This window comes from Schistocerca serialis, chromosome 3 (assembly GCF_023864345.2).
Source record: "Schistocerca serialis cubense isolate TAMUIC-IGC-003099 chromosome 3, iqSchSeri2.2, whole genome shotgun sequence".
Taxonomy (NCBI): Eukaryota; Metazoa; Arthropoda; class Insecta; order Orthoptera; family Acrididae; genus Schistocerca; species Schistocerca serialis.
Genome location: NC_064640.1, coordinates 760,722,247 through 760,748,033, shown reverse-complemented (window position 1 = coordinate 760,748,033; position 25,787 = coordinate 760,722,247). Strand labels below are relative to the sequence as shown.

The 25,787-nt window shown below is 37.9% G+C and overlaps 1 protein-coding gene across 5 annotated transcripts in view; it reads left to right on the top strand.

The window, feature by feature from the left end:
- The window catches only part of LOC126470603 (protein PRRC2C-like), a 299,950-nt gene extending 275,692 nt beyond the window's left edge, over nucleotides 1-24,258 (top strand). For all 5 annotated transcript variants that reach the window (XM_050098556.1, XM_050098559.1, XM_050098557.1 and 2 more), the window contains 3 exons: nucleotides 3,761-4,077; nucleotides 8,543-9,182; nucleotides 21,433-24,258. In XM_050098556.1, the coding sequence (XP_049954513.1) occupies nucleotides 3,761-4,077; nucleotides 8,543-9,182; nucleotides 21,433-21,626 (1,151 nt within the window). In that variant the 3' untranslated portion in view covers nucleotides 21,627-24,258. The remainder of the gene's footprint in view (nucleotides 1-3,760; nucleotides 4,078-8,542; nucleotides 9,183-21,432) is intronic.
- The last annotated feature ends 1,529 nt before the right edge of the window (nucleotides 24,259-25,787 follow it).

The window sequence follows — 25,787 nt, the reverse complement described above, 5'->3', positions numbered from 1 at the left end:
CAAGGTCACAGTTGGAAGCTTTGTGGGAAAGGAGAATTGAGTTTTAGTCAGATAAATAACATCTATCATGAGACTACTGTGTTGTTGTTCCCAGAAACTCATTTTATGTTTTTCATCATTTGAAAAGTGGAAATGGAAAGCATACTAAGTGCCATTTTTTCACAAAATACCATTTTAGAGCTGTTGCATTCTTCATTTTCTTCTTCATGTTCCTAGATTTCTTCAAAGAGTCAAGTCATGGAGAAAATGTTTCAAATATTTATTACTAGACAGTCATTCTTTGTGCCAAACAGTGCTGCACAATGGAGTTCCAAGTACCATGTGTCAAGTTCTCTATTTAGCCTGGGATGTATTAAAGAGATAAAACGCAAGTTTATGGTGTACGGGCAGAGCTTTTTGAGCTGCGACAACTTTTGTTGTTGTAGAGAAATGAATAAGAGTAGAATAAGAGTAAGGAAGACCTTTCTTCCATAAAATTCACACAATGTAGTTCAGTCAGCTAAATCTATGAACCCCATTCCATGTAATTCTAATGCATACAACTGAATTCTTTGATTTTAAAGATCCTGCTGAAACATTGTAGTCGTCACAGGCATGTAAGATCTCCAAATGCAGTGTGATCAGTGTCTCATACTCATCCATCTCAAATAGCTGTATAAAAATTCTTAGTCTTGGATAAAGGCATGGAAAAAATTTCCAAGTATTCAAAAAGTGGAAAGACAAGTCATTAGCTGCAAAACAGAAAGGCCTATTGACAGTATTGGAATTTCTTCTCCAACAGCACAGGAAGCCCTACAGTAAACTTGACAGTGTCCAATTCCTATTGTGGAGTTTTGTAAAAAACAGAGGTGAATACAGAGAGATTTTTTCTTGAAATTGTTACTCTCATGTAAAAATCTAAAAGAAATTGGAAATGATTTTTGTTGACCATGGTTCTACTAGTTGAAATGTTACTACTCTATTTTTGTACTTGTATTATGAAGAATAAAATGTAGTACCTGTGTATTAATGGCACTGGCAGGAGGGGGGGGGGGGGGGGCGGCGGCTTCATATTGGCACTTAAACTCAGTCAGTTTCCTGGAATGGCACTTAGAATGTTGTTAATAAATTATTTATTTTCTAATATGTCATTTTATTTTTAGCAGCAATGAGGTTGGCAACATAGTCTGCAGTATCAGAATTTCTGTTTAGGTGCAATAAGTTATGCACAAAAAGTGATTTTTTTGATTCACCTCACAAATGTGAGATTTGACACAATCTTTCCAATTTCCACTCTTAATTTGTCCAAATAAAATGCAGAGGAAATTTTTAAAACATAATAATCACAACATTTATATAGTCAGCTGCTGTTAGTATGTTAATACCCGTGATGATATTACAAAGACATGGAACAGGTAGCTGGTAATAACCTAAAGGAGGCAAAATTCCAGTACTGACAATATACACATTTAAAAGTGAAAACATTGTCCCTAGTTCGAAGAAATATTAGTTTCTTCCTCAAGGAGGAAAGAGTGATGTTGGGGAAGGTTAGAAAAGAAGGGGCAATTTGCTCTGTGCCCAAAAGGAGAGGGATCCACTAGTAAGTACTCACCTCCATGAAATTGTTGTTTATAATAAAGCAGATGGTGTAATTGAGGGTAACTTACATTTGACTTGAAGATATGTAATTCATTGCAGCTGGTGCTCCAATGATGTTTCACATGACAGATCCTGCTGGCTCAATAGTCTCTTTAATGTGTTGTCGTAGTTAATCGATAGGTTCGGTTATAAATTTCACCTCTGTTTTTTTGGCATGCGGGGGCAGTGTATGTGCTCCATTGTTGACAGCTTTCTTGACAAATCCACCGGGATGTGACAGAAGTCATTGATGCCAATATTGCTTTTTCACGAAGACGTATCCACTCCATGTTATCTATGAAACTTTAGCCTGTACTAGTGTCAGGTGGTTAGTTTCATATGTGGATAGGTGTTTTGAGCAGATAGTACTTACACCTGTGGTTTCAGTTGCTGTTCCTTTTATTGAAAATAAAGAAGTTTTAAGAATGTCATCAAGTTTTTGTACAGTTGTGTTAGCAGTTTCTTACATATTCATGTGAGTGGCTACTTGTGAGTCTTCAGGTGCATAATTGTATTGTGTGTGTGTATTGTGGAGCATTGCTAATGATTCATCAAACGTTGTTCTGTGTGACTTGCAAACATTCTAGTGATATTTACACCCAGACTGAAGCAGTAATAAATAATGAATGATCTAATGAATCGTCTCCATGTCCCATACTCCTGTTAAGTGTTCTTTGTTCTTTGAATGCTGAACTGGTTTAGTGTGATCTGATTGCAGTGTCAGTGGTCTTACTGGTGCCATACTTCACGTTTCCTAACATGCCATGTTTCTAACTAAAGCAGGAAATTTTTCTTAGTACTGTAGATGTTTGATAGCTAACAGTCACCGTACTATTGACTTAATCAGCATTGTGTTGTTTGTTGCTTAGAATTCATTAATGTCGAGGTTAAATGGAAGCGACTTTAGGGTGTTTCCTTGAGGTGTAGGCTTGTGTTGTGTTGACTGTTTGCCTGAAACTCTTATCTTGAAGGTACCGTCAGTGGCACATGAGTGAAAATGAATGAATAAATAAGATATAGAAGTCTGGAGGGCAACCCAGTGTTGCTCAGCTTGAGTAGAGTGTTCATGGTTGTGCCAAGTACATAGAAAGCGTTTTAGATATTCAGAAGCTAACCCCTATTTTCTTACTGATATTGTACCTGTATGTAATGACTCATTACGTGTAGTAGTTCTCGAATGCCTGTTATGATCTCTCCTCCTCTGGTATGGATTACTTGGAAGTCACTCCTAGCACACATTTGCCTGCCCATAATGGTTCCATTGAGCCATGAAGTAGTCTCCCCCTCTTCCATCCCTCCTCATCTGACTCTACTCCGACCTCCCCCTGGCTGTACTCCGACCTCCCCCTGGCTGTACTCCGACCTCCCCCTGGCTGTACTCCGACCTCCCCCTGGCTGTACTCCGACCTCCCCCTGGCTCTACTCCGACCATGAGTTCCTGCCTTATGAGTGTAGGATCAGTTAGGAATACTCCCTTCAAGTTTGTGTGAAGCAGTGTGAAGAAAATGTCCAGAATTGTGACAAAATCACTTGTGGAAATTGCATTGTGATAATGCTCCCACTCACACCTGTATGCTTTTTTGTGATTTTTTGGGCAAGAAACAAAACAGTTACATTGCCTCGGCCACTGTATCCACCGGACATGGCACCTTGTGACTCCTGTCTATTGCCGAGGCTGAAGAGAACCATGAAAGGACATTGTTTCGCAACTATTGCTGACATAAAAACGGAATCACAGAAGGAGCTGAAAACCAAAAAGTTCAAGAAGTGCTTCTCAGATTGGATAAAGTGCTGGAATAAGTGTGTTATATCTGAGGGGGATTACTTTGAAAGCGACAAAGTTGATGTTGTTGGAAAAATGAAGATAATTTAAGAAAAACAAAATTTCTTGTTATTTTTTTATCACACCTCGTACACAGTTGCAAAAGATATTTATTGTAACTTTTTCTGCATTTTTGAAGTTGAAAGTGAGAGGGAATATATTATCATTTGTCACGCATTTGAAGACAACTTCAGGACTGTGGTGATTATTGTAAAATTATAGTTTTTTTTAGCTAACTTCGGTGATAGCATTTGCATTATACTTGAAATTCTGCTGTTACAAAATAAACAGTCCAACCCTAAAATTAGGTTCTTTTTGCAGTTCCGCAGATACCATCTCCCAAGTCACGCAACATAAAGCAGCAGCAGCAGCAGCAGCAGCCGCCGCAGCAGCAGCAGCAGCAACAACAACAACAGGCTCCGCCACCACCCCCTTCAGCCCAACATCAGCATCAACCACATCAACCACCGCCACCACCACCACCACAACAGCAACAGCCACAACAGCAACCACAGCAGCCACCACCCCCACCCCCACCACAGCAACAGCAGCAAGCACAACACAGTCCTACACAACAGCAAGCACCACATCTTAAATTTGGTGCTTACCAAGGTGTTTCACAAGCTCCCGGCCAACTGGTATGTTGCTGAATTATTTTATAAATGTTACTGTTTGGATAATCTTCATAAAAAACTTTCCAAATATTATGTTTCAAGTAAAATAGTGACATGTCATGCTTCTTTTACTCCTACTTATCATCAGGGAATGTGCAGCATACTGGTTGAGTCACTCTTATGGTCATTACCAAATTGCCAGTGCACTCGTTGCAGGCTGAAGGCACAACCAAATGTTCACATTCATGGTGAAGTTATTGCCCCCCCCTCCCCCCCCCCCCCCCCCCCATTCACAAAATGGGTCAGCCTGCTGATACACAGTGAAGCGCCAAAGAAACTGGTATAGGCACGCATATGCAAATACAGGGTGTTTATAAATGAATATTGGGGTTTTAACACTTCATAATATTTATTATATTAAACTTACAGTTATAAATGATATGTCAAAGCCCGCATCTCGTGGTCGTGCGGTAGCGTTCTCGCTTCCCACGCCCGGGTTCCCAGGTTCGATTCCCGGTGGGGTCAGGGATTTTCTCTGCCTCGTGATGGCTGGGTGTTGTGTGATGGCCTTAGGTTAGTTAGGTTTAAGTAGTTCTAAGTTCTAGGGGACTGATGACCATAGATGTTAAGTCCCATAGTGCTCAGAGCCATTTTGATATGTCAAATGAAACCGCAACTCAAACAGTTTTACCAAGAACCTTATAAATGTTCAATGTGAGCACTGTTTGTCACACGGCACACATCAAGTCTTTAGCAGAGTTCTTCCCAGATGTTGATAAGTGTGTCTTCAGTGATTGTAGCAACAGCTGCTTCAATCCAGTTTCTTAATTCAGGGAGGTCTGCTGGTAACAGAGGCACATACGCACGATTCTTGATGAAGCCCCAAAGCATGGCATTAGGTCAGGTGAACATGGAGGCCATGCAAAGCAAGCCCTGTCATTGGGCCCATTGCGGCCTATCCAGTGTTCGGGTACAGTGAAGTTCAACCAATCGCATACTTCGCTATGGCAGTGAGGTGGTGCACCATCTTGCTGGAAAATGATGTTCTCTGGCTCATCTTCTTCCAACTGAGGGAAGAGCCATTGCTCTAGTGTATCAAGGTAAGAAGTGCCAGTTAAAGTAGGTTCACCAAAAAAGAAAGACCCATAAACTTTCTGCCGGGATACAGCACAAAAACAGTCACTTTAGGGGAATCTCGTTGCATTTGTACCACCTTGTGAGGATTTTCTGAGCCCCAGATGTGCATATGGTGAGTGTTAACATGTTCACTAAGGTGAAAGGTCGATTCATCACTGAAGACAACATGATCCAGAAAATCTTCATCATGAAACATCATTTTGTTTGTGAAGTTGGCACATAATCCATGGTCTTCCGGCTACAGAGCCTGTAATAATTGTAAACGGTAAGAATGTAGTTGTACGTGTTTTCTTAAAACTTTCCAAACAGTTAACATGGTAACTTGTAATTCACGACCAGCCTTCCAGACTGATTTCTTTGGGCTACGAGTGAACAACTTTCTCACTCGCTCATCAGTCTCTTCACTAACTCTTGGTTGTCCTGTGCTCTTTCCTTTACAAAGGCAGCCGGTATCTTCAAATTGATCATACCATCTGCGAATGTTGTTATCACTAGGAGGACCACAAGTGAACTTTAACTGGAATGCACGTTGCACAGTAACTACAGATTCGGTCTTTGCAAACTGCAAAACACAACACACTTTGTGTTCACTAGTCGCCATCTTCACTACTACCGCTGTCTAGCGGATTGTAGTGGAAACAATGAGTGCTGTGCATGCGCACTGGTGCCAAACACCACTGTCTGAGTTGCTCTTTCATTTGATATATGATTTGTAACTGTAAGTTTAATGTAATAAATATTATAAAGCATTAAAACCCCAATATTCATTTATAAACACCCTGTACATAGATACGTAAAAAGACAGAATACATTGCTGCGATCAGCAATCCCTATGTAAGACAACAAGTGTCTGGCACAATTGTTAGATCGGCTGCTGCTGCAATGGCAGGTTATCAAGATTTAAGTGAGTTTGAACGTGGTGTTAGTCGGCACATGAGAGATGGGACACAGCATGTCCAAGGTAGCAATGAAGTGGGGATTTTCCCGTACAACCATTTCATGAGTGTACCGTGAATATCAGGAATCCTGTAAAACATAAAATCTTCAACATCGCTTTGGCCTGATAAAGATCCTGCAAGAATGGGACCAACGATGTCTGAACAGAATTGTTCAACATGACAAGAGCAACCCTTTCGCAAATTCTTGCAGACTTCGATGCTAGGCTATCAACAAGTGACAGCGTATGAACCATTCAATGAATAATCATCAATATGGGCTTTTGGAGCTGAAGGCCCACTCATGTACCCTTGATGACTGTACAACACACAGCTTTATGCCTCGCCTGGGCTCGTCAACACAGACATTGGACTGTTTATAACTGAAAACATGTTGCCTGGTCAGACGAGTCTAGTTTCAAATTGTATCGAGCAGATGGACGTGTGTGGGTATGGAGACAACCTCATGAATCCATAGATTCTGCACGTCAGTAGGGGACTGTTCAAGCTGGTGGAGGCTCTGTAATGGTGTGGGGCGTGTGCAGTTGGAGTGATATGGGGCCCATGATATGTCTAGATATGACTCTGACAGGTGACAGATACGTAAGCATCCTGTTGTCTGATCACGTGCATCCATTCATGTCCATTGTGCATTCCAACGGACTTGGGCAATTCCAGCAGGACAGTGCAACACCCCACTTGCCCAGAATTGCTACAGACAGGCACTATGAACACCCTTCTGAGTTTAAACGTTTCCGCTGTCCACCAAACTCCACAGACATTAACATTATTGGGCATATCTGAGATGCTTTGCAATGTGCTGTCGAGTTGTCCACCCCCTCGTACTCTTACAGATTTATGGACGGGATTCATGTTGCCAGTACCCTCCAGCACTACTTCAGTATTAGTCGAGTCCATACCATGTCATGTTGCGTACTGCATGCTCACGGGGCCCTACATGATATTAGGCAGGTGTACCAGTTTCTTTGGCTCTTCGGTGAACCATGAGCTCGTGGACTAGAGGATTTGTTCAGTTGTTGTAAACTGTTGTAACATCACTCACTATTACACTAATGTCACCTGCAGATAACATGATCTTAGCTGCAGTTTCTGAGGTTCGTATGTCATTTGCATAAATAAAGAACAGAAGGGAGCCTTGCACACTACCCTGTGTTATAACTGTTTTGGCTTTCTTTGCATCAGAAACTAAGCTGATTTTATGGTAAGAATGATAAGATTGAGCTGATGTGATTTCCACAATCTGTGATAATATTTTTCATATATGATTGAAAAAACTTGTTTTTCCTCCATTTTATCCCAATTTCTTCCACATTATCTAAAAGAATTTCATGAGTAACAGCGTTGAAAACCTTAGAAAGATCTAAATTTAACACCTGCAACACTATTGTTGTTTTCAAAATTTCTAATTATTTCATCTGTGTAAGCCATTATTGCTGATTCTGTACTTGTACCTGTTTGAAGGTCATATTGATCACTATTGAGGAGCTTGTGGCTGTTTATGTACTTCGGTATTTATTGTTCCATTAATCTCTCAAATACTTTAGAGAATCCTAAGAGGTGTGATACGGGTCAGTAATTTTCAACATAAACGTCTGTTACCACATTTGAATAAAGGTATCACTTTCGGAATTTTTAGTCTTTGAGGAAATCATCCTCCAGTAAACAAAAAAATTACCAATGTCAGTCAATGGCTTTGAAATTTCTGAATCTGCGAACATTTTTCATTTGAGGCTTCTAATCACCATTGCTACTTTATGTTCATTAATTGGAACAAACTTCGTGCTGTATCCAGGTGCATAATACTTACTTTTGTCTTGAGTTGTGAAATTCAAGCTTAGTGTTGTGGAAGGATTTACAAACTAATCATTTACTAATTTGGAGGCCTTTTTTGCTAATATTAATGTTACCAGTGTTTGTAAACTTTGTTTCCTGCTTAGTGTGTGTGTTCTGTATTTCACTGTTTACAATTGCCTCAATTGGAGGCCTATTTTCTGCAATTAGAAACTTGGATTACAGCACTCCGGTATGTTACACACAACTGTGTTACACACTAAAATTTGGAGCCTTTTAGAGGCAGAGGGTTGCAACTTGCATCAGTTACACAGGAAAGACGACCACATCATGTAATACATCATCTGACAGAATAAAGAAACTGTGGGACATAACTTCGTAGTTATTGTTAATTAATTATGCGAGCATCATTCTCCCAAGCATTCAGACTCTCACTCTTTCACTCTTTCAATTGAGTAATAGCATAATGGCTTTGGCAGCAACTTTTGTAGTTGTGCTGTCATCCATAAATAATAGTTTCCTGACTTCTTTATATGCAGTATGTTATGTAGAAAATAAATTTGTGTTATCTTTATTTTTGAAATTCATGAGGGTGGTTTTTTTAGCCCTTTCAGCAAGCTGCAAGAGCTCAGCTTAATATAGGAGTAAGAGCTGCTATGCCGCCACCTGCAGCACCCATATACCCACCTCCCATTCAGAGACCTGTGGCTTATTCTCAAGGAGGTGGTGTATCTGCCAGTAGTATGATGGGAGGTAGGCCCCGTCAGCAGCTAACTCAGCAGCTACCGCCGCCGCCACCACAACCGCCGCAACAATTACAGCATCCCCATCACCCACCACCACCACCACCACCACAGCAGCAACAACAGCATCAGCATCCACATACACACCAACACCAGCAGCATTCACAGCCACCACAAGAACCAAGGCAACATCACCAACAGCAGCAGGAACAGCAGCAAAGGCAGGATCAACAACGCCAAAAGCAACACGAGCAAAGGCAGCAACAGCAGCAGCATCAACAGCAGCAGCATCAACAGCAACAGCAGCAGCATCAACAGCAAGAACAGCAGCAGCAGCAGCAGCAGCAGCGTCAACAAGAGCAACGCCAGCAGGAGCAACAACGACCCCAGATGCAATCTGCTACCACACAGCAGCCTCAAGCACATGGTGCCACTGCTAGAGGGCAGAGTGCTGGCAAGCAGCCACCTAGTGCTACAGGACAGGCATATTACACATCACATGGTATGGCTGTTCTTCCTTGTCTAAAAAATAATTGATAGTATAGAATTGACTGAAAAAGATTAAATTGTAAATGTATTGTTGACACTATAAGGTCTATTTCCTATTGTTTATGTATAGTATTATTTGAGACCGTGATTGTGGACTTGCCCATGTGCCACAAAGAGCATAGACAACTGCCTATAAGCCATACTCGGCCTTAATGGTGTATCAGAATATAAGTCATTAATCTGCCACCCAGGCTCAGTCCGGATCTCTTTCACCACCCTGTCTCACAACCTATCACAATTCACCTTAACCTATACATGCAGGTATATTGACATCATAAGATCCATCTCAGAACCACCTGAGCTTCAAATAAAATTCTGTGTTAAACCTCCATTAATCTCGTTCTAAGTATGGGAATGGCATGAAAACCAATAATTTGTCACTTTATGATTTGGTTACAGAAACTGTTCACAGCATGACGAATCGATTGAAATTTCTTCTTTGTTCACAAAAATCTTTGTACTTGAAATAGAAATTAAACTGGACAATTAAGAGAAGTGCTTTAAAAGATTGAATAAATAACAGTTCCAGTTGTATTAAATGCTGTTTAACATAACTGTTTTTGGCCCATATCCCATTATCTAATGATGGTGAATTATTTAATACACCAGGGGGCTCATGTTTCTTCCGTCCAACTGAGAATCACAGGTGCTAATCTGCTCGCGCGTGTGTGTATGTGCGTGTGTGTATGTGCGTGTGTGTATGTGTGTGTGTGTGTGTGTGTGTGTGTGTGTGTGTGTGTGTGTGTGTTTTTGGCATAGATCTTGTTTTCTTAGTACTCAGGCAGCCAGTCCAGATCAAGATGACGACATAAGGTCTCTGACACCTTGGGTTCATTTTCATTGATCCATGTTGGTATGCTTGCCCAGCATTCACCAATTGTAAGTAGAGGTGCAGTGGGTGTAATAATAAGTTCCCTATCTCTGCTCTTAATACCTTCAAGCAGAGCATTTAAGCCTTGGACTGCCTGATACTCATAGGCTTCGTAAATGCATATTTAGCTCTAAACAGACACAGCAGCCTTAAAAGGGAACCTCCCCATCGCACCCCCCTCAGATTTAGTTATAAGTTGGCACAGTGGATAGGCCTTGAAAAACTGAACACAGATCAATCGAGAAAACAGGAAGAATTTGTGTGTAACTATGAAAAAAATTAGTAAAATATACAAACTGAGTAGTCCATGCGAAGATAGGCAACATCAAGAACACTAGGAGTCAAGGAGCGCCGTGGTCCCGTGGCTAGGGAGAGCAGCTACGGAACGAGAGGTCCTAGGTTCAAGTCTTCCCTCGCGTGAAAAGTTTAATTTTTTATTTTCAGTTTATGTGATAAACTCTTATGTTTTCATCACTTTTTTGGGAGTGATTATCACATCCACAAGAAAACCTAAATCGGGCAAGGTAGAAGAATCTTTTTACCTATTCGCTAAGTGTACAAGTTAGGTGGGTCCACAACATATTCCTGTCATGTGACTCACATGCCGTTACCAGTGTCGTATAGAATATATCAGACATGTTCTCCCGTGGAGGAATCGGTTGACCTATGACCTTGCGATCAAATGTTTTTGGTTCCCATTGGAGAGGCACGTCCTTTCGTCTACTAATCGCACGGTTTTGCGGTGCGGTCGCAAAACACAGACACTAAATTTATTACAGTGAACAGAGACATCAGTGAACGAACGGACAGATCATAACTTTGCGAAAATAAAGAAAGTAAAATTTTCAGTTGAGGGAAGACTCGAACCAAGGACCTGTCGTTCTGTAGCTACTCACACTAACCACAGGACCATGGCGCTCCTGAGCTCATATTGGCCTTGATGTTGCCTATCTTGCAGATGGACTACTCAGTTTCTATATTTTACTAATTTTTTTCATGGTTCCACAAAACTTCTTCCTGTTTTCTCGATTGATCTGTGTTCAGTTTTTCAAGGCCTATCAACTGTGCCAACTTATAACTAAATCTGAGGGGAGTGTGATGGGGAGGTTCCCTTGTTAGAATTGTTTAAGATATATCAGTCTCAGATGAAATATCCTTCGTAAGTGAGAAGTACATAGGCAGGAAACTGAGATTTGATCACACATTGGAACTCGTCAGTTTATGGTTCCCCGTGAAGTCAGTAGAGCTGAAGTTGAACTGAGATATGAATGACAGGGCTGCAGTTGTTTTTTCTTGTAACACTGTCTAAATCAGGCTATTCCAGCCGAAGCTCTCCCTGCTACGTGGAGCATTGTCACTTGATGTGAAGAGTCAAATGTGACAGCACAGCAGAGCCTATTGAACTGGCGGCTGCACCATAGGTGATGGCTGACCTCATACTCTTAGCTGCGAAAATGTAGCATCGTGCTACGTTGTGGAAATAGGAAGTGAAGGAAATTAATAAAAAAGGGCAGTTTTAAAAATATTGGATACATTGTTTACAGGGCTAATGAAATTTGACATTCTCGTTTTAGAACAAGAGGCACTATCAGGCATCATTGGTGGGTCCTGAAGAAAAGATCATTCTTTGTTCCTTTTTAGAAAAGCTGCTCACAACAGTATGTAGGCCCAAACTTGCTCAAGATTTGTGTGCACCCTGGGAATTTTTGTTGTAATGAATGATACCACCATAACAGGTTGACAGATTGAGTGTAGTGTAGTATGTCTTTTAGCAAAGTTGACTTTTGAAACTCTGTAACATCTAAATGGAGTGACAGTGGTAAATCATAGGGTGAAACTGAGAAAGGAGTACTGAATAATTTCATTTCCATTTCCAAAATGGAGTGCTCTCAGAATCATATTTTGAAAGAAACAATAAGCTGCTTTATCTTGGTTTGGTAGTTGCCCAAACTGGTACCTTAAGGAAATTAAAAAACTGGAGGACTGAAGAATGTTAAGTGGTGGTTGCTCATTTGCCCCTCATACAAACCTAATGTGTGTGTGTGTGTGTGTGTGTGTGTGTGTGTGTGTGTGTGTGTGTGTCAATTATTATCTGCTCTGTGCCCTGCAGGGTTTGAGATGTATAATTGTGTCAAATATGAGCACTGAGTACGATGTCCATTTTAAATCTTTCAGTGCATTTCTTCCCTGTTCATTTAGAGGAGGATAGAATACATCAAGAACTTTCCTCAGAGTAAGCGAATGTTCTGTACTGTGGTAAGGTATGTTCAAAACTCTGCTTTTATATCTGTTAGGAATCCATTGCATTGGTGGTGGTTTACACCATGATGCTAAACAAAATTCACCCATTTGACCACAGCTTTCATTAGATGGCCAAATTCCATTGTTTCAGCACACACTGCCTCTTTGTGAATGAAGCACCTTCTGAATTTATTTTTTAAATGAGAAGCAAAAACAAACTATCATTCATTGGGCACTATCTGTGGCTACAAAATGGAGCTTGTGACACATAAAATTAATATTTTCCACTGCTTAATAAACTGATTCAAAATGTCTTTTCCTGTTGCAGTGTAATTGAGTACTATTATAGCTTAATGTTCTCAGTTACTTGCAGCTCCATATCATTACCAAAGCTCCATATCATTACCATACAGAAATATTGAAACTGGATCACAGTGTAATGTATCTGTGCTCTCTTCAAATGTGATTGAAAATGCAATAAAGCTATCATCTTTTTTCCTGAGCCTTGTGTCAAAATCTGCCGTTGTGTCCAGGAATTGACAAGTGGCTGTTTGCTTGAAAGGCAAAAACTATCAGTTGGCTGCAGCTCCCTTGGAAACAAACATTCTGCAACAACTACCATATATAATTTTACAAGAGGTCCCATTGAAAATGGGTTGCCACTTGCTGCTATAATTTGAGTGACTTTGCAGCTTTCTCATACAAATGTCTCACTTGCATTTTCTTCACTGAAAAATACAAATGCATTGCAGTATATGAACTACTGCTTCATATTTCTACAACTTCTGTACAAAGAATTCTCTTTTTACATCATTCTGAAGTCTGGCTACTAGCTATATGCTAACTGTGTGCTTCACCTTGTACCTACATGAAGGTGTGTGTAATGACTGTATTTTGTGACATACGAGGCACTGTGATCATCCATCCCTCTCAATAATAGAAATGTCGTCTCCAATTCAGGCATACGGCTGCCATGACTAACCATAATTGTTACTGTCTCAATATAGCTTTTTGCATCAGTTACAGCTTTGTGCAGCCAGGGGCAGTGAGTTCACTTTCCCCCACTACATAGGCTTGAACCACTGCAATGAGCACTCCTGTTCGGTGGAGCATTGTTGAAACAGCCTGGTCTAAATGGCACAGTTGCCTATCTACTACAACTGCACCAGTACTTTACAAGCCACCATACTGTGTGTGGTGGAATTTACTTCTAGTAACACTGATTGCCCTGTTCCACTCACGAATGGTGGGTGGGAAGAATGATTGTCAGTGATCCTCTGTACTAGCTATAATTTTCTCATTGTGTTAATTTTGCGAGATGTATGTGGGAAGAAGTGATATGTTGTCTAACCACCTTTCTTTGTAATGCTCTCGAGCCAACCAAACGACCCATCAGTCCCACCTGGTAAGGATCCCAGATTGATGAACAATACTCAAGAATTAGCTGAACAAGTGCCTGGTAAGCCATATCACCTGTGGATAAGTTCAATTTCATTAAGATTCTTCCTGTGAATCTAAAGTCTGGCATCTGCTTTTTGAGCTGCTTGTTTCGTGTCATCATCCCACTTACGGTCACTATGGATAGTTACTCCTAGATATTTTATGGTGGAGACTGTTTGCAGCAATTTATCATCGATAGTGAAGTTGTACAGTAGTGCATTTCTTTTCCCATGTATGGGCAATATCTTACATTATTTACATTTAGAGTCAACAGTGAGAGCCTCCACCGTTCATCAATCCCCTGCTGATCATTCTGCAACCCAATACAGTCTTCTGGTGTTGGTGTTTTCTTACAGACAACAACATCATCTCCAAACAGTGTTAAAGAGCTTCTGACACATTCTGTTTAATCATTGATATATATTGTGAACTGTTACAGCCCTATCTCACACTCTTGGATATTCCAGAAATTTGCTTTAAATCTGTCTCTTTTGCTCGATTGAGAATGATGTGTTGAGTTCTGTCTGCAAGGTCATCTTGAATCCATTCACAAAACTGGTCCAATACTTAGTAAGCTTGTATTTTTTTCACTAACATGTGAACCCCACACATTTTATTTATTGTGCATTTACAAAATATCCACTGCAGTGCACAGCGGAACTATTTGTGTACTTTGGGTAAGTGAAAAATGAATTCTGAGTATAACTTCTTGCAGTCCATGTAAATTTCATCACTGGAGCAATACAAAAAGATGTAAAATATCATTTGGTGTAATGTGGGCCACATAGTTGAGAGAAAAAAAAAACACTGTTGTTGTTGTTCCAGTTTTGATGAAACTGACTTGGATTTCATAGTCTCTCCTTCGTAGAGCTAACCTGAATCCTCTTGAAGCTGAAAGTCTGAATGAGCATGAGATGGTGTTCCTTCATTGATGTACATGATACCATACTTTAGATGACACTAACAAACACATTTTTATTCCTTTAAGAGTTCAGTGTGGTGACCAGCTTTTACACTACGAAAAATTATTAGTGCATTTATCCGGAATCAACACTCAAAATTACACTGACAAAGTTGATTGTTCTATTGTGGCACAAAATAAACAGTTCACATTTATATGAAACTGTCACAGTTCTCGCTTACCACAGTCCTGTTAAAGACAATTACACTCTGGTAGTTCACTTAAATTTGTCCATAACACAATTCTCAGTAAGTCCAACAATAGTGCCCAACCTGTTTACAGTTATAGTTCACAGAACTTGTTGGTCGCATCACAATTCAATTTTATAAAGTCTTTTAATTGAGATTGCAGGTTTCAAAGAAATTGCATATTAAAATTCTTGAGTTTCGCATTAGTCTGTTCACGTACTTTCACTTACAATTGTGGTGCAAGTGAATGACGAGATCGCATCCATCATAGATGTTGCTCATTAAGCTCTCAAACCACGGATTGTCAATTTTGGGTGACGTCTGACTACTTATACATGGGCATAGGAACAAACTGTTGTTTTGAAAACTGCATAATATGTTGAAAACTGGCTAGGCTTGAATTTACTGTTTCTTTATTAACTACAAGAACCAATAAAATTTTGGATTACAGAAAATGTTGCTGGTTACAAATTTAGAAAAATATGTGGGGACTATTTTAACTCTAAAATGTGAATTCCTTCTTTATGTGAATCACCGCCATTATGCAAATTATAGCAAATTTCGTGAAATCATTAATTATTGTGCTGTTGGTCATACTGTATAGAAAAAGTAAGGTATAATGTCAAAGTTCAGAATCTTAACAATGGTTCTGATGAAACCTGCAATAAAACATGGGGCTTACTTATGAATTTCAAGTATCTTCTTCTTCTTTCGATTTCGGCCATCTTTGGACCACGTTCAACAATTCACTTGCCCGGCTTTTTGATCTTTTTTTCTCTCTTCCCAATATTTCCTCATCATTTTCGAGTGGTTCCTCCTCCGCTCTTCCGACCATTTCCTGTTATTATTCTTTAGTTTCGTTTCTTCTGGAAAACACTTAATTTCGTTCACTATTTGTCTAAACTTTTCCCTGTCCCTGATTGACTCACGGGTGACATTAAAATACGCCAAATCCTTTTTCACCATCTGTATCCATTTATTGTTGGTTTTTTCGTTCCTGTTACTATGTTCAAACACTTTTCTTGTTAGTCTGTTTCCATCCATCCTCGACAGGTGACCATAAAACGTTAGTCTGCGTTTACGCATTGCCTCACTCACTTTCTCAATAGTTTTGTATATTTCCTTATTACTCTTTAGCTTGTACTCTTCTCCAATCTTTCTCGGTCCTAATATTTTTCTCAAAATTTTCCTTTCTTTCTTTTCCATGTTTTCTATTTCCCCCTTTTTGTTAAGAGTTAGGACTCCGATGCATACAGGCATTCTGGTCTAATGACAGTTTTATAATGTCTTAATTTAGCTTGAATCAAAATGTTTTTTTTGTTATATATGTCTTTGGTTTTTTGAAAAGCAAATTCCATTTTCCTTGCTCTCGCCTGGTTTGCACTCTTGTCTAAACCATTCACTTGAATTATTTCACCTAAATACTTAAATTTTTCTACTCTCTTAATATTGCCGTATTTAGTAATAAGATTTTTCTTGTTATTTCTATGATTAGACATATACACGGTTTTTTCAAATGAAATCTGCAGTCCAGCTCTGGCCGAAACTTCTTGTAGTTTCTCCAGGTAGTTCTGAGCTATTTCTTCGTTTTCTGTAACTATTGCCAGATCGTCTGCAAAAGCTAAACAGTCCACTTCTATTTTTTCTTTTTTTGTTCCAATTCTGATGTCATTCTTGGTGCCTTTGAGTTCTTCTTTCCATATTCTCAATATCTTTTCCAGTACGCAGTTGAAGAGGATTGGGGATAAACCATCACCTTGTCTAACACCTGTTTTAATTTCGAACTTCCTTGAAATTTCACCCATAAATTTAACTTTGGCCTTACTGTTTGTTAGCGTCTGTTTGATAATTTGAATTGTTTTCTTATCGACCCCAAATTCTTCCAATACTTTCAGTAATGTTTCTCTATCTACCGAGTCGTATGCTTTTTTGAAATCTACAAATACTATTGCAAATCTCTGGCCTCTTGAGATTCTGTAACGAATTAGTGTTTTCAGGTTAAATATTTGTTCAACACAGGATCTACCTTGTCTAAAACCTGCTTGATATTCACCTATTTTTTTTATCCAGAACTGGCTCCACGATTTGAAGTAATTTCCTTGACAAAATTTTGTATCCTACTGGTAGTAGCGAGATCCCTCTATAATTATTAACATTCATCTTATCCCCCTTTTTGTGTAGTGGGTGTATCAGGGCACACTGCCAGTCTTCAGGAATTCTTTCTTCGTCCCAGATCTTCTTAAACATATGTTCCAAAACTTGTGGGAGGTTGGTATCCATTATTTTTAGGATTTCTGGTACTATGGAGTCTTCACCTGGGGCTTTATTGTTTTTTAGACTGTGTATTATGTGTTTTATTTCTTCAGCGTCTGGAGGTTTTGACTCGGTATTAGTATTTCGGTGGTTTTCAAAACTCATTTTATCTTTGGGTGGTTCACAATTTAGTAGATTCTCGAAATATTTTGCTAATATTTCACAATTAGTCTTGTTTGTCAAACCTAGCTTGTTCTCTTCATCTTTAAAACATAAATTTGGGGATTGGTATTTGGTTAGCTGTTTTCTAAAAGTTTTGTAGAAATCTCTAGAATTATTTCTTTTAAAGTCTTCCTCAATCTATTCTAGGTTATCCTGAAATTGTCTTCTTTTTTTATTACGGAAAAGCTTGGCTGTTTCTCTTCTCTGGATTTTAAAATTGTCAAGATCTTGAGGATCTTTTGTGGAGTTCCATTTCTGCCACAATTTCTGTCTCTTCTCCAGGTTCTCATCACATTCATTGTCCCACCATGGATGTCTTCTTACTCTTTTCACGAGACAATTTTCTTTTGCTATTTCAACTATTTCGTTTTTGATCTCCTCCCATCCCGCTTCCTTATTTATTGTGGATATGCCATCGCTATCTTTGTGCAATGCTCTTTGAAACCGTTGTTTAATTTCTTCATTTTTTAAAGTTTCTGTGTTATATTTTGGAATTTTGTAAAAGGTTTTCTTCTCTTTTCGAAATGGGAGTGGTCTGAATTTAATCGTAGTCAAATAGTGGTCTGAATCAACATCAAGGCTTTTCAGCACTTTAGTGTTTTGAATTTCTTCTTGACAATGAAGTGAGATAGCCACATGGTCAATTTGGAATTCTCCGAGAAGTGGATTTGGTGATCTCCATGTTTTAGTTTTTCGGCTCAGCTTTTTGAAATGTGTTGTCATTATTTTCAAGTTGAAATGCCTACATACCTCTATAAGCCTTTCTCCATTTTTTGAAGTTCTTTTGTGACCTGGGAAGAGGCCTACTGTTCCATGGTATTTTTTCTCCCTTCCTATTTGTGCGTTAAAATCGCCTACTAACATTTTTATGTTCTTCTTTGAGCATCTATCCAGTTCCATTTCAAGTATCTCCCAAAATTCTTCAACTTTCTCCGGGTTATTTTTGTTGTCCTGGTTTATGGGTGCATGACAGTTGATTATAGAGTATCCTTTGTTTTTACATTTAATCTCAAGAATGGATAGTCTCTCAGAACTCGAGTAGAAGTTAGTAACTGAATCTAAAATTGAGTGATGTACCAGAAATGCTGTTCCCAGGTATGGCATTTGTTTCATTAAGATTTTACCTGGTTTTCCTTTAAATAAACGATAGTTTTCAAAATCTAAAGCAGTTTCATCTAAAAACCTTGTTTCTTGTAATGCACATATTAAAATTTCTTTCTGGTTCAGCTTTTCAATCAATAATTTCAATTTTCCTACTTTAATTAGAGAGTTTACATTTAGGGTTGCAAACATAGTTGCTTTCTTACATTTCAGTGTTGAGGGCTGCATACATGTTGGTTGGGGTCCTCCAAAATCCTTTGACCCCTTTGCATTGTTTCTACGAACAACGGAGGATTTGCCATTCGGTCTACCTCTTGGAGTAGTGTCTATCTTTGACGACGTTCCCATCATGCTTTGCAGTAATTGTTGGATAATAAATTGGGGGATCGGGTTGCCCCGAATCCGAAATTAAAACCAAGGTAGTAAGCCCTGGAGTTAGCTCTTCCGCTCTCTCTGCCGTTGGGAAATTGTTCCTCTTCCGCCATTGAGACCGTTGGCTGGGTTTCACCTAGTAACCCTAGGCAGGGGCCCTATGACAAAGTGCTACCATCTGGAGCCGGACGGACCCTGGTTTTTTTACGAGGTTGTTACTCCTCCCCCTCCACACTTCCCCATCCTCTTGTTTTTAGATGTTCTAGGTAATGTAACATAGTTTCCTGTAAAGTGGGAATGCTAAACTTCTAAATGATACGGGTCACTTTATGGAATTATGCTGATTAGCTCACAGGCTTTTGCCTGTAGCAAATATTTGTGCTAAGTTCAGTTAACAGTAACTTTTAATTACGAGTGCACCAATGAAAACTAATTTCACAAATGGATTCAGTACACCCGTAATGAGAACCTGAATAATAAATTTAAGTGACATTATATCTAAATAGGATCTTGAGCTTATTCAAAACAAAAAAAAAGGTTATTTATGGGAGCAGAAAAACGTAACAGATGCAAGAATCAATCTGCTATGCCACACAGTTGCACACTTGATTGAGCTGAACATCTCTACTGTTTCTGCAGATAGTGTTAATGATGTTGTTTTGAATGTTGTTGATAATTTATAGCAAAATGTCTGCTTTGTTTCTGTTTCGTACTGAGTGAGGTGATACTGGTTCATAGACTTGACTTAAATTCAGTAGGGGTGAGATGGGATTCAGATACCTGTCAGCTAACCATTTTATGATCACCGTGTTTCCTCTAAACCGATACAAATTAATTCTAGAACTGTCCTTCAAAAACTCCATGTTTGATGTCCTTTCTAGTCTTTTTTTCCCAAATGACCTTGTGTACTCTTTCCAATGACTTTTATGTTGATGGGTTATTGAGATTTAACCTTTCTTCCTATAGTTTCCTGAATAATCATGATTACAAATACTTAAGTAACAGTTCAAACCAGTTCTTTCATATCGGATTTTAAAATGTAAAATTGTCAACAATTTTCTAAATGTGCTTTAGGGCTTGCAACTTATTACAGTTTTCGGAAATAATTATTTAAGTAAAGTGAAAGCTCATTATGTTGGTAATGGTTTCTCTTAGATTGTAATTCAAATATTTTATGCGCATATTGCTCAGATTGAAAGTGAGTTACAATATTGCTTATCTTATATTGGCATTAATTGTATATTCTTTTAAAATGTGAGCTAATTTTCTTCAGTTTTGTATGAAATTTTGTTATGTTTTAGCAAGAAGAAATGAAGTCATATAATGTTGGCTGAAAGATACATATTATTGAGCTTTGATACCAAGTATTTGGTAGTTGATGTTAATTTCACACATTGTGGACAGTTAAAAAAAAACACACACACACATTTTGGGCATCAGTTGCTTTTATCTGAACCTTAATATCTGTCAGTTTTTGTTGTGGATCATTTCCACAGGATATAAGCCAAAGACAGATTAGGTGAATATATAAATCTTCTCTTTTCTGCCTTATAGAAAATCCAAAACTTCATAATAGGTGTAAGGAAAGAACACCAAATTCCACAAAAATCCAATAGAGGTGTGCTAATCGTAAGAAAAGTTAACATAATGATGTACAAAAATATGTCTCTTTTTTTACGTCATTACATTAACTGTTGTTATGTTGAGTATATCTCTCTGACTTTTATCGAACATGTTGTGTCTTTTCCTTACACCTGTTATGACATTCTGGATTTTGTATTCACCAGAAAAGTAACTGATTTTTATTTTCACCTGATCTGCCTTTGCCTTATATTCCATGAAGATGGTTCATGACTGAAACCGGTAGATGTTAAGGTTCAAATAAAAATAGCTGATGGTTGAAATGCATTTTTTATTTTTGTTTTATTTTATTTTATTTTTTTAATTACGTAACAGCTATAGAATGTCTCCTAACCGAAATATTGTACAGTTATTGTTCTGGAATAAAGGCACCATGTTCCCTTTGCTGTTTGAAACTACTTGCTGTAGTATTGTCACTTTGCAGTGTCCCACATTTCAGAAAATGGAGGGAGTTTAAAAACCCATATTGTTATTTACAAGTTTTGTAGCACAGTATGCCCTTTTCAAATAAATTTGCAAAATGCAACTTACGAGTTTTGAAACCTTAATGGTTCATCCAGTATGTTCCATATAATCCTAAACATGGTTTTGCCCCTTTCCCACTATAAGAATATTACTTTGTTTATACTGTTTCATTTACAGTCCTTCACCATTTAGATGTCGATTTTATATTGTTGCACTAAGTATATCACCGAATGCCATTTCCAAAATGTTGATCGTGTTGCAACTTGCAATTGTGGTATATGTTTAGAGATATACTAATACAAATTATAAAAAGTATGGGTACTGTTTCAGATGTGTAAATGGTTTTCTCTCTTTTATTTATTGAAAAACTTTGATGTGCTTATCCTATTAAGTATTGAACTGATAGAGTTAGACATTCGTGTGTTTATAACAGCTACTTTGGTTTCAGGTCTTGCAGTGGAAAACAGTGATGGGAAATCAAGTAGTGATTCTGAGGGCAAAGTATGTGAGAACAGTAACGCAGGTGGTAGTGGTGGTAATGGTAAACCTAAATCCAGTGCTGGGCTGGGGCACAGTCAGGGAGATCAAAAACTGCCAGCTGATGGACGAAAGGAAGAAAAGCCCTCAAGTACATCTGACTGAACGTTTTGTGCAGTAATTTCATTCAGAGATATTTACTTGCATATCGTTCTTGTACAGAGTGCTCTTGGAAGTTTGATATGTTGCAGAGTTTATCAGTTTTGGTGTAGCAGTTTTCAAGCTTTTTCCCTAATAAGTCATGGTTTTTTGGACAGAAAACATTCAGTTGTATTAAAAAAAGTATTCAGCTATTACAAAGACACTGAATTATTAAACAGCATGCTGGGACCATTTAGAATAAATAATAATTCTGTTGTTATTGTTATTATTGTGATTATTATTATAATTATTACCATCATTACTGATGGTGTAATTCTAACCAGCTTATGCTGTGATACAGGAAATGCAGTATTTTTGTCGTTTGTCACAATCTACATATAGTAAGCACTGAGCCTGTGACATTACATTACCATAAAAGTAAAAAAATAAACAAAAATTGCACTCTGACAGCTGCCCAGTTAATCTGCAGTGAGGAAGTGGATGGTGTAATTAAAATCTCTGAAATATCAGTAGTGCCGATTTGTGTCAAGCACCAGTGTGGCAAAGCTTTTCAGTGAAATGTAAACCAAGAGCATTCCAAGTATTTCAAGTGCAGATGTTTCATGAGCAGGAAACAAAAATACTGATACAAATTCATCATGGAATTGGAAGTGGACTGCATTACACAAAATATGTCAGTAAGGAACATGAAGCCATGACTTTAAGGTTGTGGAATTACTTGTGCACATTAAATGTGGAATATTTACGGCTTTCACTCTGTATTATGTTTTACGTTACATTAATACAGTAGTAAATTATGGATGCATTTTTCGTCGTCTTGCTTTGTATTAAGTGGGATGTGTGTGAAAGTTGGAGGAAGTGCTGTGCTTGAACTTATAAAATGCTTGTTGAAGGAAATGTTTAGAGTATTTTCATTATGGAAGATGTAATATTGTGTATTTGAGCAAGCATCGAGAAATACTTACACAAGTGATCCGGGTTCGTTTATTGTGAAAAAAGATTATTTTACCATATGTAATAAGAATCAATTAGTAAGATAAACTTGTATGAAACAAAGTATTATCGTATTTGAGATTTTTAATTGTTGTTAGATTGCTGAGCCAAATATTGAAAAAGTTTGGAAATAATGGAGTGTCAAGAGTAAAGTTCAGTATATCTTACGTGGTTTGCTATCATTATGGTTGCCAAGTAAAATACCGAGCTTATGGCATTATAAATTGATAATTGCAGAGAAAGAAGGCAGTGAAAACTAATGAAATGTGGGTGCTGTAATGATTTGAAAATGGGATAACATTTCTAGGAAACTTACTGAAAATGAAAACAGCATATAGGAAATGAAGGAACGGCCAGTGAGGTTTGTCTGCAGAGCTGTATGCCACTCAGATGTAATTTTGAGCAAAGTACTATTCAGCTGAGTTAATGTGTATGCAACTAGCTTGAGAGAAAATCAAGATATTGACAATTAATGCATAGAATTATAGAGATGTTAATGATGTTGAGGAAAAAACAGTTAAGATGCCTCCTTTACTTGTGAACTTTGGTTTTGGTGTGCTTCTTGCATTAAGATAACCAGGAAAAGAACTGATATTTTCAGGCAAAATTGCAGGGAGTGTATTGTTTTTTTCCTTTGTTAAATATGAACAATTATTCTGTTAGATGCTTAAGTAAAACTTGCTCATGTGAGCGATATCATGATGATGTGTAAAAGATGATGTACTGTACATAAAATGGCCACATCAGAAAAATTTTGCCACTTTGAGTAAGATTCTTACTTTACAACTGTGTCTTTGGTGTTGGTATGAACTGAAGTTTCTTTCTAATTTTTTATCATTTTTGTAGTTACTGTGTGATTATACATACGGCAGTGTTGAAAATCTCTCTAGAGACCGAAGAAATAATGAACTTCAATGCAGTCTTGAATAAAAGTGTTGTTCAAGTGATTTCAGTTAATTAAAAGATGTACTCAAGTTGAAGTGTTAAGTGAAACCCTGGAATAAATGATGATTTCCATTCAAGAACTCTGACAAACTGTAGTGTTTGGAACTATTCACATATTAGCTGTTTCATAAGTTAGTAAGTTTTCAGAAGCATCTACTTTAGACTTCCTCCAGGTCTGTGCTCTAGGTGTTTAATAACCCTACAGTCCTAATCTTGCCCTGCAGTGAAAGTGCTAAACTTATGTTGTGTGGTTTGTGTGTAGCAGATCTCTTGTGCTACAAAGGAACTAAAATTATCTATGGTGCAGCACACTTCAAATTTAAACTGATTCTTTAAAAGAGACAGCTGCTATCAAAGAATTGTTCTTATAGTAGACAATTCGTTTGCTGTATATGATACTGATTTTTTCAGTCTCTGTATTGAACTGTCATTGCGTCAGCATGTTGAATTAAGTTGGATGATTTTTTTGTTGTATTCAAGTGAAATGTTCCGTAAACATGAAGCTGAATATTTTTATTCACCCGAAAGAATATTTTTTAGGATTCTGAATTGATGTTCCTTTTTATTGTGGCTGATTAGTCTCAGTGTTTCAGTAAGCTTTGGGCTTATTTGCTGAACGTCAGAAGTGACATTATTGTGATCAGTTTCTTTCCTACGTAAATATGAAATAAAAAAGCTCATTTCTGTTACTCAACAATAGTGATTGAAATTTCTCGTTCTCAGTGTTGCATAATCTTAAATTTATTCTTCCACTCCTTTTTATTTTAAATGTATAGTGTTGGAAGTAAGTATAATGTAAAAATAATTTAAATCATTAACTCGTGGGTTTGATTTTGTGGTGGTGGTTGCAGCTTTTTTTATGTAGTAGCACCTGTAAGGTTGAAATTGCAGATCTCCACTAAAGAAGAAAGAGTTGTAATAATTTATCTTTATTGTTGACATACTCGTACAGAACCCTTGCGGAACTTTCAGCCATGGGGGAAAAAGCACTTTATATGATTTCTATCAAAACATTCCAGTAAATTAAATTCAGTTCATATGTTGGTGCCAATCAGTATATTGGATAAACATCTTGACTCCATTATTCAGAAACAAGGATGTTTTGCTAGTGGGTGCTTATGTGTGTAATTAAGATAGATTTTCTCTGTTAAGATTATGCAAATGTTGTTTCCCTCTTAAGTCAGTGCAGTTCCAAACACTGGTTAGTACATGTAGGTGGGACTACTGTCAAGTCTTGTCCCAGTGATGTCTGAATTGAGATTATTTGTTGTCATGTGAACTGAGCGTTTTGCAAGGTATAGTTTTGTAATGAACATCGTGAGATGGTCAGAGAGAGAGAGAGAAAAAGTTAATTTTCTGTTTGTATTTGATTCTACTGTGCTCGACAAAGGCAAAAACATAACTGAGAACATGCATCAAGGTTATCAAAATTTTCCTTCTGGGTTATGTCTTTTAGTACATGGAAGTGTCCAATGTAGACTTCTTTAGGTGGATGTATCCGTCTACTCCAAAGAAAATCTGTTGAGGTATTATCCTGGTTAGGTTCCACCTTCCCCTGCCACTGTCATGTTTCAAATGCTGGTTAATGTAAGATTGCTGCTGTATAAAACTGTTCAATCATATTAAACATTGCACCTTTGGGAAAGAAGGGAGTTACTGCAATAAGTGAGGATGATGGAGTATTATTACAGGTTTTTATGACAGCTTCTTGTCAATGACTTGGATTGTTATATTCAGATGAGGTAGAAATCGTGACTTCTGTAATAGCTTCTATGTAATTGTAGTGTATCAGTACGCAGGCACATTTCAAAACCATAGTTCTTATCCACTGTGTATCTAATTGACATGTACTTCACCCCACAATATAACAACTGTCAAAAGTTCATTCACCACCACCACTGGTTGGGTTAAAACTTTTGATTTTTGAGATGGGCTACATCCAGTTGAATTACACTCAATTAGACTTAAAATCTATTGGCTAGTGGGCTTAAGTTTACCTAACTTCTGATGGGGAAAATAATAGCAACAAATAATCATATACAGTAAAATCCTACATTAACAAAATTGCTTTTAAGGAAATCCCACTTTTAACAAATATTTCCATCAGTCTGGTGAAACTCCCATAAGAACAGTGTTATCTCTCCCCACTTTTAATGAACCCTGCTTTTATGGAATAAACATTAAATATTTTGCAAATTGAAGTACAGTTCTTGTGTAATGCCTTAC